The 15,378-nt window shown below is 46.6% G+C and overlaps 1 protein-coding gene across 4 annotated transcripts in view; it reads right to left on the minus strand.

Annotated features, from left to right (window-relative positions):
• Positions 1 to 15,378, minus strand: part of TRPV2 (transient receptor potential cation channel subfamily V member 2) — a 34,983-nt gene that overhangs the window by 6,202 nt on the left and 13,403 nt on the right. For 3 of the 4 annotated variants that reach the window (XR_004255323.1, XM_032216968.1, XM_032216967.1), the window contains exons 6-12: positions 13,927 to 14,225; positions 12,426 to 12,602; positions 11,102 to 11,260; positions 9,815 to 9,910; positions 8,786 to 8,856; positions 4,937 to 5,102; positions 1,480 to 1,546 (exon numbers count right to left, since the gene is read on the minus strand). Coding sequence is in view for 3 of the 4 variants with exons in the window: in XM_032216968.1 (XP_032072859.1) it covers positions 1,480 to 1,546; positions 4,937 to 5,102; positions 8,786 to 8,856; positions 9,815 to 9,910; positions 11,102 to 11,260; positions 12,426 to 12,602; positions 13,927 to 14,225 (1,035 nt within the window). In the remaining variant the exon portion in view is untranslated. The remainder of the gene's footprint in view (positions 1 to 1,479; positions 1,547 to 4,936; positions 5,103 to 8,785; positions 8,857 to 9,814; positions 9,911 to 11,101; positions 11,261 to 12,425; positions 12,603 to 13,926; positions 14,226 to 15,378) is intronic. The other variant, XM_032216969.1, reaches the window with a different exon arrangement.

A 15,378-nucleotide genomic window follows, 5' to 3' on the forward strand; every position in this document is an offset into this window, starting at 1 on the left:
AGCTGGGGGGGAGGGGGGGAACCCAGGATTTCCACACTAAAACAGCAGACTACCCTCCCTGCTCCAGAAGTTGTGAATGCCCCAACATTGGAAGTCTTTAAGAAGATGCTGGATAACCATTTGTCTGAAGTGGTGTAAGGTTCCCTGCCTAGACAGGGGGTTGGACTAGAAGACCTCCAAGGCCCCTTCCAACTCAGTTATTCTATTCTATTCTATTCATCTATTAATTCTTTTACTCACTCATTCACTCATTCATTCACCTATTCATTCATTCTCATTCACTCATTCACATACTCATTCACTTCTTTACTAATTCATTCACTAATTTATTCACTCATTTATTCACCTATTCATTCACTCACTCACTCATTCATTCATTCACTCATTCACTTGCTTATTCATTCATTCACTCATTCATTCACTCATTCATTCACTCAGTCACTTATTTACCCATTTAATTCATTCACTCATTCAGTCATCATTCATTCATTCACTCATTCACTTGCTCGTTCATTCATTCACTCATTCATTCACTCATTCATTCACTCATTCATTCACTCAGTCACTTATTTACCCATTTAATTCATTCACTCATTCAGTCATTCATTCATTCATTCATTCATTCATTCACTTGCTCGTTCATTCATTCACTCATTCATTCACTCATTCATTCACTCAATCATTTATTTACCCATTCATTCATTCATTCATTCAGTCAGTCAGTCAGTCAGTCAGTCAGTCAGTCATTCACTCATTCACTTGCTTATTCATTCACTCAATCACTTATTTACCCATTATTTCATTCAGTCATTCAGTCATTCAGTCATTCATTCATTCATTCACTCACTCATTCATTCATTCATTCATTCATTCACTCATTAATTAATTGATTAATTGATTAATTAATTCATTTGATTTGTGTGGCCCCCCTTCTCAAACAAGCTACTCCACCTGGCTTCGGCTGGTGGATCTTCTGTCTGGTCCAAAACTGAAATCTCCTCGCCCCCACCCCCCACCTGATGTACCTGATTAAGTTACACCTGCAGCAGAAATCTTTCCTAACACAAATATAAATTCCAGCCCAGCAGTCCTAGAGCGGATCCTCAGGTTTCAAAACAGGCCTGCTGGACAATCTCTTTGACCAAGGACACTAAGAGCAGCAACTTTCCTTGATCCACGATTCCCTCCTGCTCGGGTGGAAATGAGGAAGGGCTCACCTGGGCCTCTCTGAGGTGGCGCAGTGGTTAAATGCACCACTGCAGGCCACTTCAGCTGACTGTTATCTGCAGTTCGGCGGTTCAAATCTCACCGGCTCAGGGTTGACTCAGCCTTCCATCCTTCCGAGGTGGGTAAAATGAGGACCCGGATTATTGTTGGGGGCGATATGCTGACTCTGTAAACCGCTTAGAGAGGGCTGAAAGCCCTGTGAAGCGGTATATAAGTCTAATTGCTATTGCTATTGCTCTCCATGACACTCACCCGTTGCAAAGCCAAACAGGAAGATCACATAAACCATCAGGAAGTGCAGGAGGTCCCTCAAGATGGCCTGGAACGAGAATGAGAAGCCACGTGGAGATCGGGAATCTTCAGCCTCAGCACCTTTAAGGTGGGTGGACCTCAACTCCCCAAATCCACGGATATTAAGGTCAAGGTTCCCCTCGCACATATGTGCTAGTCGTTCCCGACTCTAGGGGGCGGCGCTGTTCCCTTCCCACCAAAGATGGTCCCTATTTTTCTACTTGCATTTTTTATCTGCTTTCGAACTACCAGGTTGGCAGAAGCTGGGACAAGTCACGGGAGCTCACTCCGTTACGTGGCGCCGGGGATTCGAACCGCCGAACTGCCAAACTTTCTGATCGACAAGCTCAGCATCTTAAGAGCCGAGGTGGCGCAGTGGTTAAATGCAGCACTGCAGGCTACTTCAGCTGACTGCAGTTCTGCAGTTCGGCTGTTCAAATCTTACCGGCTCAGGGTTGACTCAGCCTTCCATCCTTCCGAGGTGGGTAAAATGAGGACCCGGATTGTTGGGGGCGATATGCTGACTCTGTAAACCACTTAGAGAAGGCTGAAAGCCCTATGAAGCGGTATATAAGTCTAACTGCTATTGCTAACTGCTATTGCTATCTCTTTTCAAAGCCGAAGAGCCAGCGCTGTCGGAAGATGTCTCCGTGGTCCTGTGGCTGGTATGACTCAATGCCGAAGGCGCACGGAATGCTGTTCCCTTCCCACCAAAGATGGTCCCTATTTTTCTCCTTGCATTTTTTACCTGCTTTCGAACTACCAGGTTGGCAGAAGCTGGGACAAGTCACGGGAGCTCACTCCGTTACACGGCACTAGGGATTCGAACCGCCAAACTGCCGACCTTTCTGATCGACAAGCTCAGCATCTTAGCCTCTGAGCCACCATGTCCCTTCGGGTCTTAAAGGGGTGCCCAATTGGAAAACCACTGTTGTAGATTATCCCATGGCTGAGATGGTTAATACCAGCCATATTGCTAACTGGGCAGGAATGACATAAATGCAGGTTGCCCTCAATTAAAGGAGAATGTATTTACTGTATTTTTCGGAGTATAAGACGCACCTTTTCCCCTCAAAAAAGAGGCTGAAAATCTGGGTGCGTCTTATACACTGAATACAGTATTTTGGCCTCCTGAAACCCCGCCCCCTTCACCAAAATGGCCGTGCAGAGCCTTTAGGAGCCTTGCAGAGTGGTGCTGGGGGTTGGGGAGGGCAGAAATGAGCAAAAAACAGGCCGTTTTTTGCTCAATTTTGTGTCCCCCCCCAAGCCCCCAAGGCTCACTCTATAAGCCTCCTAAAGATTGTGCATGCCCTTTTTTTGACAAAAAACGGGCCCGTTTTCATGAAAAACAGGCCGTTTTGGGGAGGTCTGCAGAGTGAAAAAACCTTTTTTTTTTAAATTTGGCTCTTCAAAACCTTGGTGAGTCTTATACTCCAGTACATCTTATAGTCCGAAAACTACGATAATTCAGAGTTGAAATGAGGGCTCCTTGGTGCTCTCTGAGCTTGCCTGTTTTCTTGCAGACATTTCGCGACCCAACTAGGGAACGTCATCAGTGCTAGTAAGGAATATGCTGTTTGCTGTCAGTTTATATTCTGGTGACTTGCTTGTCTGTGTAGGTGGAGGTGATTACTGGTGGAGATTTGTTCGAGTCTTTTTTTTTCTGTTTTTGTCCTGTTTGATTGTCTCTTTTGCACAGTCTACAGATGTTGTTAATATCTATGTATCTATTGATGGCTGATTTGTCAGAGTGTCAGGCTTCTAGAAATTTCCTGGCATTTTTGGGCTTGGCCTGGTCTAGCATTGAACACCTCTGATCTAGATGTTCAATGCAACCTTCCTTCCTTTCCTTCCTTCTTTCTTTCTTTCTCTCTTTCTCTCTTTCTTTCCTTCCTTCCTCTTTTGACCTAGGCTTCCCAAGAGCATGAAACAAACTCCTTGTCCCGACAAAAAACCCTTTTATTAATTGACTGGGAATTCTGCTCCTTCACATCCAGCAAAGTCTTTCAAAGGAGGATTTACAGTCACTGACCTTCTCTGGCTTGGAGAGCTGCCAAGCAGAACTTGGCAAGGAGCCTCGGAGATCACGAACCAATTAAGAAAACTAATTGCCTCCTGCAAACTCCACTCCCCTTTCGCTCCTCTTTTATTCCCTCTGGGAGGGGCCATTCACCATCCACCTGTGGCCTTTCTCCCAAGTCGACCCCAGTTCTTCAGCTGCTCCCTTCCTCTGGCAACTCTGTGCATGCGCACACTGGGAACAGGCTCCAGTTGTTCTTCTGCCCCACTGATGTCTGACTCTGAAGGCAGCTGATAACTGTCAGACGGCCCTGGTCCCCACTCTGCCTCCGACACAGAGCCCTCGTCCGAGCCTCCCCAAGACTCCAGGATTGGCCCAGGTTCCTCCCCAACCCTCCTCACTCTCCGAATCTGATGCCAGCTCCTTCCTTCCTTCCTTCCTTCTCCAGCACCTCTCCACAAGTAATAAGCAGATCAACATAGATTAACTCCAAGGTTAACTTCAGAGCAACATCCAAGTAAGCAATACCCCTATCAGGAAACTGCCAAAGAGCAATAAGAAAACAGCCCAAACAGGCCCCCACCCAAACAGACAGGCAAGACACCAGAATATAAACTGACAGCAAACAACACACCTTACTGGCACTGATGACGTTACCTAGTTGGGTAATGAAACGTCTGGAAGAAAACAACCAAGCTCAGAGAGCACCAAGGGCCCCGCGCATGTTGTTCTCGTTTAACAACTGCCTTGTATAGCAATTTTTTGCACTTAGGAGGAACAAGTACGGAATTTTTCAGAGCATAAGACGTACCAAAATTTTGAAAAGGCAAATTAAAAAAAAAAAGTTTTTGCACTCAGAGTTGTCAAAAAAAGGACATGCATAGCCTTTAGGATGATTATAGAGGGCTTCTGGGGCGGGGTGAGCAAAAACGAGCAAAAAACGGCCCATTTGCCACGCATTTTTGCCCTCCCCAGCCCCCAGGATCACTTTGCATGCCTCCCAAAACCTCTGGACCTCCATTTTTGCAAAGGGGGCGGGGTTTCGGGAGGCCAAAAATGCTGTATTCGGTGTATAAGATGCACCTAGATTTCCACCCTCTTTTTGGGGGGGGGGGGGAGAAGTGCGTCTTATACTCCAAAAAGTACGGTAGCTTTGCAAACCAGTCCTAGCGTTTAGGACCTTTGCAAGAAAGAGAAAATCAAATCCTGAACGTTATGAGGTTTCGCATCGCGACGGCTTCACTTAACGACCAAGCCGCCGGTTTCCATTGCGGTTGTTAAAACGAGGGCGGCCTGCCATGGACCGGCTTCATTCAGATTCTGAGCTGCCCTGTGAAATCAGAAGCAATCCGATATTCGGAAACGGAAGTGATCCGGTTGTGTGACGGAGTGAGCTACCTTCTGAATCATCACGATATAGATCCCCGTCTGCTGGAGGCCACGGGTGTAGTAGAGCATGTTCACCCAACCCAAAAGCAAGGCGAACACCATGGGCAGCACATATGTTTCCATGCTCGCAAAGAACATCACGGAGGCGGCCAGGATGGCGAGGGCCTGCACGAACCTGGGAAAGGCCAGAGAGAGAAGCAGAGAAGAGCGACGAAGATAATTAAAGACCCGGAGACAAAAACATACGAAGAACGATTGCAGAATTTGGCTAGTCTAAAGAAGAGAAGGACTAGGAGGGGACCATGAGAGCAGTATTTGAGGGGTACTTCCAATATTTAAGGGGCTGCCCCAAAGAAGAAGGGGGGTCAACGTATTTTCCAAAGCACCTGAAGCAGAGGTGGGTTCCTACCAGTTCGCACCAGTTCGGTAGAACCGGTTCGTCAAATCTACCGAACCGGTTAGAAGAGGTTCCACCAGTGGACCCGGAAAGCAGGCCACACCTACAGAAGAGGTTCCAAAATTTTTTGAAACCCACCACTGACACACACACACACACACACACACACATACAGATTCACACAGAGAGAGAAAGAGAAAGGAAGGAAGAAAGAAAGAAAGAAAGAAAGAAAGAAAGAAAAAAAAAGAAAAAAAAGAAAGAAAAAGAGAGATGAAAGAAAAAAAGGAAAAAGGGACAGAGAGACAAAAGGAAGGAAAGAGAGAGAGAGAGAGAGAAAGAGAAAGAAAGAAAGAAAGAAAGAAAGAAAGAAAGAAAGAAAACACATGGCCAGCAAGCCACTCCCACCAGGTCACATGGCCGGCAAGCCACTCCCACAAAGGAGGCCACACCCACAGAGTAGGTTCGAAAAAATTTTGAAACCCACCACTGAGTCCTGAAGGCAGGATGAGAAGCAACGGATGGAAACTAATCAAGGAGAGAAGCCACCTGGAATTAAGACGAGACTTCCAAACCGTGAGAAAACAATTCACCAGTGGAACTGCTTGCCACCGGAAGTTATGGGTGCTCCATCACTGGAGGATTTTAAGAAGAGTTGTCTGCCGCTTGTCTGAAACGTCCTGCTTGAGCAAGCGGTGGACTAGATGACCTCCAAGGTCCCTTCCAACTCTTGATATTCGATGTTCTATCTATGATAGCAGAGCCGAGGTGGCGCAGTGGTTAGGGTGCAGTACTGCAGGCCACTTCAGCTGACTGTTATCTGCAGTTCAGCGGTTCTAATCTCACCGGCTCAAGGTTGACTCAGCCTTCCATCCTTCCGAGGTGGGTAAAATGAGGACCCGGATTGTTGTTGGGGGCGATATGCTGACTCTGTAAACCGCTTAGAGAGGGCCGAAAGCCCTATGAAGCGGTATATAAGTCTAACTGCTATTGCTATTTGAGAGGCTGCCCCAAAGAAGAGGGGGGGGGGGTCAACTTATTTTCCAGAGCAAGAAACAACGGATAGAAACGAGAGAGATCCAGTCGAGAATTAAGGAGGAATTTCCTGACAGTAAAAACAATTAATCCGTGGAACAGAAGTTGCCTCCAGAAGTTGTGAATGCCCCAACACTGGAGGTTTTTAAGAAAAGACTGGACAGCCCCTTGACTGAAATGATATAGGACCTCCTGCTTGAGGAGGGGGTTGAACTAGATGACCTCCAAGGTCCCTTCCAACTCTTGATATTCTATGTTCTATCTACAACCTCCAATGCTTTGTGCACCTCTGTTGGAAAAGGATGCAGCCAGGCTGATGAATGGAGAGGTTGGGAACGTAAGATCTTCTCGCGGGTAACATGATAAGAGTATTTGAGGGGCTGCCCCAAAGAAGAGAGGGGGGTCAACCTATTTTCCAAAGCCCCAAAGTACAGTACAAGAAGCAACAGGTGGAAACTAATCAAGGAGAGAAACAACTTAGAACTAAGGAGAAACTTCCTAACTGTGACGACAATTAACCAGTGGAACAACCTGCCTCCAGAAGTTGTGGGGGCTTCGTCACTGGAGGTTTTTAAGAAAAGATTGGAGAGCCATTTGTCTGAAGTGGGATATAGCTGGGGTTAGGGTTAGGGGTGCTTAGATCTGGCCTGCAGGGTCACCCCGGAAACAGGGAAGGTCTGGCCCGCGGTATCTCTACCAGCAAAAACGTCAAGCCTGCGGCCATCTTTTCTTCTGGATCTCTGGCCTGCCACACTTTCTATTATTCTACTATGCTTTTTCTATTGTGGGAAAATGGGAGGTGGGGATTGTATGGAGTTAGATGTGACGTAGCCATAACAACATTCTTTCTAGAAAGCCAAGGTCATCTTTTGTCTCTGCACCTCTGTATCTGACCGCAACTGGAGGAGTGGAAGCTGCCAGCATGGCAGTGGGAGATTGGACCTAGGGATGGGCTTGTGGGTGTGGGGACAAGATCTTGAACTTTCAACTGGGTGGGGAAAACCGGGAAGCTTTCAGATTCGGGTTTCCCCAGATATGCCAGCATGACTCTCTTAATAAATTGGAACTTTGAGGAACCCTTTGCCTCGGACTCGGAATTAATTTTGGATGCTATTTGGAACCCTGACAAAAAATGGAGCTTGGCAGGGTTGCGCGCTGCCCTCCCAGGCTTCATTTTCAGCTGGGACGGCCTCCCGCAGCCCTCTGCCAGCTGGCAGAAGGCTGCAGGAGGCCATCCCAGCCAAAAACAGAGCCTGTAGGCTCCATTTTCACTGGTAGATGGCCACACCCACTCCATCCTGGCCATGCCCCCCACTCCCCCACCCCCTGAGGTCAAACACAAATTGGGTTTGACACCCCTAGTATATAGGGTCTCCTGCTTGAGCAGGGGGTTGGTCAAGGGACCTCAAGTGTCCCTTCTAATTCTAGTCTGAATTTGGGGAGGGTACTGGTGAGGGTGAATGGCCTTGAGAGGGTGGAGGAACAACTACAGTTTAGGGAATGAAGAGGTAAGAGTGGACATACCCCACAACTGCATAAAGGGCAGAGGGGGGGACATAGAAAAGATGCATCTGTCAACTCCTAAAGTTGCCATGGTGAGGAAAAGTAGGGAGCATATTCCACACATACTTTCGGCTAGAGTCGGATCTCAGATTACTACAGCAGGCTTTGGAGAGGTGCACTTCATTGGGGAATGTGATTTATGACACAGACTGAGGGGAAAGAAGGAACAGAGATAAAGTCCAGCTATAATTCAAACAAAGCTCAGATCGGATTGCGAAAAGGTGTTGCCTAATGGTGCTCCTAGTAAATGACTTGTTTTGTTTTGAAACTTGGCTCGACACTCATGAATCAATTAGGGGGGAAGAGAGAGGGAGGAGGGAGGGAGGGAGAGAGAGAGAGAGAGAGAACATTAGAAATCACATTTGGTCCAGTGCGCATGCGTCCTTCTCTCCTGCGACACTCCGCAACGCCTCCGCGACGCTCCAGCTACTCGGCGGAGCGTCGCACAGGCGCCGTACGCTGCGCACACGTGTACAAATGGCCCGTTTCCTTCAAACACAGGTAAGGAACGAGGGAGGCCGGGTGGGTGCTCCGGAGCACCGTACTGGAATGGTACTCAGTGCTCCCGGCAGGCACTGGTACGCCCGTACCAGGGCATACCGCCTGCAACGCACCACTGGGGCCTACCAATGTCGCTTTGACCCAGTCTACCCAATGAAGCTTTGTCCTGGTCTACCCAATGCAATGAGGAAAACATGTCATCAGTTTGGGGAGTGGCGTCATACTGGCCACACCCACCCAATTGGCCACGCCCTGCCAGCGCCTCTGCCCTGATGCAGCCCTCAATGAAATTGAGTTTGACACCCTGGAATTAGTGCACATTATCTCTAATCCTTCCAGAAAAAGAGAAACGTATACGAACGTACAGGAATATTTCGAAGCAACTGTCCACTAGAAGACTTTTCCAAGAGAAGCGCCGTCTCCAGAAGTAAAAACTCTAAATGGGAGTAAATAAGAACAGAAATCAGAACACCACTGTCAAACCTGCAGCCATCTTTTCTTCTGGATCTCTGGCCTGCCACACTTTCTATTATTCTGCTATGCATTTTCTATTGTGGGAAAATGGGAGGTGGGGATTGTAAGGAGTTAGATGCTATGTAGCCATAACAAAATTCTTTCTTGAAAGCCAAGGTCATCTGTTGTTTTTGCATCTCTGCACCTGACCGGAACTGGATGGGTGGAACTGCCAGTGTGGCAGAGGGAGATTGGACCATGGGATGGAATTGTGGGTGTGGGGCCAAGATCTTGAACTTTCAACTGGGTAGGGAAAACTGGGAAGCTTTCAGATTCGGGTTTCCCCAGATGTGCCAACACGATAAATTGGAACTTTGAGCAATACATTTCCTCGGACTCTGATTTAATTTTGGATGCTATTTGGAACCCTGACAGGGCTGTGCGAAGGGGTGTGCAAGACCCAGTTTACACTGGCCGATTGTTAATTTAGGGCTGATTGTGCAAGTCTCTTGAGAGTGGAGTGGAGCTACTTGCACCTAGCGTGCCAATCTGCCGTGCCATAGCTTGTGCCATGGTGTGGTGGCAGCAATGTGTTCAGATGAGTGATTCTATTGCGGCCTATCGGCCACCAGCCCTCCAGCAGCTGAATCAGAGGAGGAGGAGGAGGAGGAGGAGGAGGAGGAGGAAGAGGAGGAGGAGGAGGGGGAGGAGGAGGAGGAGGAAGAGAAGGCGTGGGAAGCAGGATCAGCATCAAGGCAACCTGAGAGGTGTGGCCTGCTTTCCGGATCCACTGGTGGAACCTCTTCTAACCTGTTTGGTAGATTTGACGAACCGGTTCTACCGAACCGGTGCGAACCGGTAGGAACCCACCTCTGGGCTACATAGTATATTAAAAATGCATGTGTGGTCAGAGGAGCCATAAACAAAAAGGGACCTCCTACCTGAGCAATGAAGAGATAAATGCCACCAATTAAAATGACCACAGCTCCAATAAGTCTTAATAACTTTGGGAATGTCACCGTTGTTGGAACAAGAGGCTGTAAAGAGAGGAAGAGAACAGGCTAAGGACAGGGACTTCGGGATTGGGGAGATGGCAGAGCCTTCAGTATTCCTCAACCTTAGCAGCTTTAAAAGGGGTGCACTTCCACTCCCAGAATTCCCCAGCCAGCATGTTTTAAAATGGGTGGACTTCAACTTCAGAGATTATCATGAGATAAAAGGTTTGGAGGCTTTGCTAAGATCTGGGTAAACTATATCTACAGCATTCCCCCTATCTACTAAGTTAAGAATTCTACTAAATTTGTCGAATTTAGTCTCTTGTGATTTGCTTATTACAAAGCCATGCTGGCTCCTGTGAATTGTAGTATGGCTTCCAAACACATTATTTAAATAAAATACATCAATACAACTCCATCAGCCTTTGTAAACATATTCTTATTTTGCATTGATACTGTTATTAGTTTAAGTTTTTATCCTTTTTTCCTGGAGTTCAATACAGGTAGCCCTACCTAGGTTTACAACAGTTCATTTAGTAACTGTTCAGAGTTACAATGGCTTTGATTTATCACCATTTCACAGTTATGACCTTTGCAGCATCCCCATGATCACATGAACAAAATTGACACACTTGGCAACTGACTCATATTTATGACCATTGCTGTGTCCCAAGGTCCCTGTGATCCCCTTTTGTGACCTTTTGATAAGCAAGGTCAATGGGGAAGCCAGATTCGCTTACTAACGTATCAGTTGGGGTGATTCCCTTAACAACTGTGGCAAGAAAAGTCTTAAAATGGGTCAAAACTCACTTAACAACATACATTTCAGGCTCAATTTTGGTCATTAGTCGAGGACTACTTGTAGTATTCTCCAGTGGTGAAATTCAATTTTTTTTTACTACCGGTTCTGTGGGCGTGGCTTGGTGGGCATGGCAGGGGACGGATACTGCAAAATCCCCATTCCCTCCCCACTCCTGGGGGGAGGATATTGCAAAATCTCCATTCCCACCCCACTCTGGAGTCAGCCAGAGATGGTATTTGCCGGTTCTCCAAACTACTCAAAATTTCCGCTACCGGTTCTCCAGAACCTGTCAGAACCTGCTGAATTTCATCCCTGGTATTCTCTCTTTTTTGAGAGAGAGAAAGAGTTTGGTTGGACTTACAGAAAGGGACTAACTCAAATTCACCCTCTTCTCTTTACCAAGAGCATCCATTTCTTTAAAAAATAGTTACCTCACCATTTAGAGGCCGGTAATAAGCAGTGCCTGTGTAGATGAGCATGAAAATCAGGTGGAGGAATAAACTGAAGAAAAACCTTTTCCTACTGAAGGATTCCCACTTGTACTGAAGTAGCTGGTTCACAGGCTCCAGGGCCACCATTTTATATCGGTTCTGTGGAGGGAAAATGTCATAGAATTGCGGAGTTGCTGGTGTCCAAATGGAGTAAGAGATGCTGATACAAACTTGTAGTTTTATATAAATAAATATATTTTACTATATATACAGCAAACAAGGTAGTCAGGCAAACAAGAGCATCACGAGGTAATAGTGGCGAACATCTCTAACTCGGGTGTATGGGAACTGTAAATTCCGCTGAAGATGTTTCCTAGCCTGGCAACAAAATGTTTGGAAACCATCCCACAAACTCGGAGAACAAACCTGCACCCTCATCAAGAAGTAAATCATCACAGCAGGAGCATCATGAGGTAAAAATCTACACAGCAGGAGCATCATGAGGTAAATCAACACAGCAGGAGCATCATGAGGTAAAAATCTACACAGCAGGAGCATCATGAGGTAAAAATCTACACAGCAGGAGCATCATGAGGTAAATCACAGAGCAAATAGAGCACACAGAAGAAAAAGGCGGGAAAAATGGAAATATCTCCTCCACACCCAAAGCAACCAATCACAGTGCAGATTGCCTCATGCAGGAGCCAGTACTCTCCACACAATCAACAACAACTATGTGTCCTGGCTCACTGCACAACCCCACTGCTCCAGCTACTAAATTGTTAAATAACTTAACAGAGAAGTAAGGGAGATTCAAACTAGGCATTATCAGTAGCAGTCTTCAGACCCCACTAGACCAGGGGTCTCCAAAGTGATCAAAATTGAACCTCGAGATGAAGTGTTTGGAAACCCCCGTGTTGTGTTAGGTTGCTGAAGTGTTTGGAGGCACTCTCTAGATACAACTCATGAAATTTCATGCCAGACCATAGACAAAACATTGACTTTATCTAAACACCTACATTTAGAAACTGGAAAAAGATAACACCGTCCTTTATTCGCAAGGCAGTTTAAAGAAAATTAATAGAATAAAGTACCTTATTTGTTCTTAAAAAAAAAAATCCTGAACCAACTTTTTCAGAAAGGGTTTTGCCCAGAAGAAGGTATGAGAAAAAAAGGAAGAGGAAAAAGAAGGAAGGAAGGAAGGAAGGAGAAAAAGAGGGAAGGAGGGAAGAGGAAGGAGGAGGAGGAAGAGGAAAAGAAGAAGAAGGAGGAGAAGAGAAGAGGAAGATCTTGAGAAGAACCATTCTTGACTGGATCCACTCACTGGAGTGTTGCTGCTGTAGGCCAGGATCTCCAGCATTGAATTCTCCTCAAAGCTATCGATGGAGGTTAGGTCGTAGAGAGAGATGTGGATGGGACCATAGGTCCACTCGGTGAACTTCCGCGAAAGGTGCTGGAACTTGGGGTCCTTCATCTCTCGGTGGAGCATGTGCTTCAAGATCTGGAGAGACCAAAACGGTTGAGTTAGTGACAGGAGTGTCTGTGGAGGCCAAGTCAAAATGATCTCTGTATCCAGCCATCATAGGGCATTTTTGTCCTTTTTGAAGACAACTCTGATAACTAAGCTACATAATTAAGAAAACTTCTCCTCGGACATGACTCTTTGCACCTGACTAGGCCCACCACCTCTTTTCTCTACTTTGTCTCCAAGATCAAGAAGATGTGAGAAACCACAATGAAGACAAGGAGACATCTCACAAATGTCACGTATCTGCGTGTCCCGCCCTCTCTTGTCAATCAGGCAAGGTGTCATTTGATTGGTCCATTCGCATGTTGTTTAGGCGGGAGATTTGGAAGGTTCCTATTGGTTAGCGCGCTGACAGCTCAGGGTATAAAAGGGCTGTCAGAGCGTTTGTTCATGTTCCTGTCTAGTTACTGTTCTAATAAAGCTGTTGTGTTAGCACTGAGCCTCATCATTACCTCAGGACTCCGAGTTCAAAATAACAAACACCACAACAAAGTCACACAAATAATATGATTGTGTACAGGGAAGTCCTTGGCTCACAACCACAATAGAGCCCCCAAATTTCCACTACTAAGCAAGACAGTTGTTCACTGAGTTTTGCCTCCTTTTACGACCATTCTTGACACAGTTGTTAAACGAATGACTGCAGCGGATGAGTGAGTAACCCAGTCATTAAGTGAATCTGGCTTCCCCATTGGCTTTGATTGCTGGAAGGTTGCAAAAGGGGATCACATGATCCCGGGACACCGCAATCCTCATAAATATGAGTCAGTTGCCAAATTTTGATCATGTGACCACAGGGATGCTGCAACGGTCGTAAGTGTGAAAAATGGCCTTAAGTATCTTTCTTCAGTGCCATTGTAACGTCAAATGGTTGAGGGGTCCTCCTTGGTGTTCTCTGGGCTTGACCAAGTAACCCTCATTTCAGGGGTGGGATTCAACCGGTGTAACAACCGGTTCGCTTCGCATGCGCTTTGCGTGCACACGTTGCATTTGAAATCAGCACTAAATCTTACCTTTTCCTGCAACCCCGGTGAGTAAAACAGCTGAGACGCGGCAATCCACTCTGCCGCGCCAATCGGCTGGGATTCAAACAGAGGAAATATAGGACAGAATAGAGCAGGGCCAACTGATCGTCGGAAATACCGGTTCACCCAAACCATTCCGAACCAGCTGAATCTCAACCCTGCCTCATTTCAACCTTGAGCCACAAATATTCTCTGTTATTGGTACTTCAAACGGTTCCTAAGGAAATGGTTGTAAGCCGAGGACTACGGAACCTGGCGAGGAGGGAGATTACCTCGACTTTCCCGGTCTTGGCAGCCAGCTTCAAAGGAGTCAGCTGTTTCTTGTTGACAATCTCTTCCAATTTGCAGGAAGGGTCAATCTCGGCGCCTTTCATCAGGATCATATCGTACATGTTGACCACGAGCTCAGTGTTCTTCTCCGTATCGTTGGCCACCATCACCAGCGCATGGAGGACGGTGTTGCCCATGGAATCCTGCTCGGTCAGCCTGGCCTTCTGGTATTCGTTATCCAGAAGATACATGACCACTTCTGGCTGGTTGGTACAAGCAGCCAAGGAGAGAGGAAGTTCACCTGGAAGAGAGAGGATGATGGGCCAAGGTTGCATTGACCATCTAGGTCAGAGGTGTCCAACCTTGGTCACTTGTAAGACCTTTGGACTTCAACTCCCAGAATTCCCCAGCCAGCAGGTCTTCAAGTGGCCACAGTTGAAGTCCACAGGTCTTTAAATCTTGTGGACTTCAACTCCCAGAATACCCCAGATAACGAGTCTTTGAGTGGCCACAGTTGAAGTCCACAGGTCTTTAAGTCTTGTGGACTTCAACTCCCAGAATTCCTCATCCAGCAGGTCTTCAAGTGGCCAAGGTTGAAGTCCACAGGTCTTTAAGTCACCCATGCTGGCGGGGGAATTCTGGGAGTTGAAGTCCACCCATCTTAAAATTGCCGAGGTTGAGAGACAGTGAAATAATGGCTACAAGTATCCCTTGACTCAAAAGCACAATCCAGCCCAAAATTTCTGTTGCTAAGCAAGACAGTTGTTAAGTGAAACTCGCCCCATTTTGGTACCATTTTCCCCACCATTGCTAAGTGAATTGTTGCAGTTTTTTAAGTTAGTTACATGGTCATTAAGCAAATCTGTTTTCCCCATTGCTTGTCAGAAGGTTGCAAGTGGGGATCATGTGAACCTGGGACAAAGCGACCATCATCAATATGAACCAGTTGCCAAGCATCTAAATTTAGATCATATGACCATGGGGTGCTGCAACAGTCATAAGTGTGAAAAATGGTCATGTCTCTTTTCAGTGCCTGTGTGAACAGTCACTAAACGCAAGTCAAGGACTACTTAAAAATCAGCCAAAATTTCCCTCCTTCCACCCCTAATCTGGCTATAAGGAGAACATCTTACCCAATTTTACCCACTCTCAGAAATTCAAAACTTTTCCGACTAAAATAGTACCTTGCTACTCATCATGAATGTCAGATTTCCAAATAGCATCCAGAATTAAATCAGAGTCCAAGGCAAAAGATTCCTCAAAGTTCCAATTTATGAAGAGAGCCACGTTGGCACATCTGGGAAAACCCGAATCTGAAAGCTTCCCGGTTTTCCTCACCCAGTTGAAAGTTCGAGATCTTTGCCCCACACCCACAAGTCCATCCCATGGTCCAATCTCCCACTGCCATGCTGGCAGTTCCCCCCCCCCTCCAGTTCCGGTCAGGTGCAGAGGTG

This window comes from Thamnophis elegans, chromosome 4, assembly GCF_009769535.1.
Source record: "Thamnophis elegans isolate rThaEle1 chromosome 4, rThaEle1.pri, whole genome shotgun sequence".
In the NCBI taxonomy this organism is placed as follows: domain Eukaryota; kingdom Metazoa; phylum Chordata; class Lepidosauria; order Squamata; family Colubridae; genus Thamnophis; species Thamnophis elegans.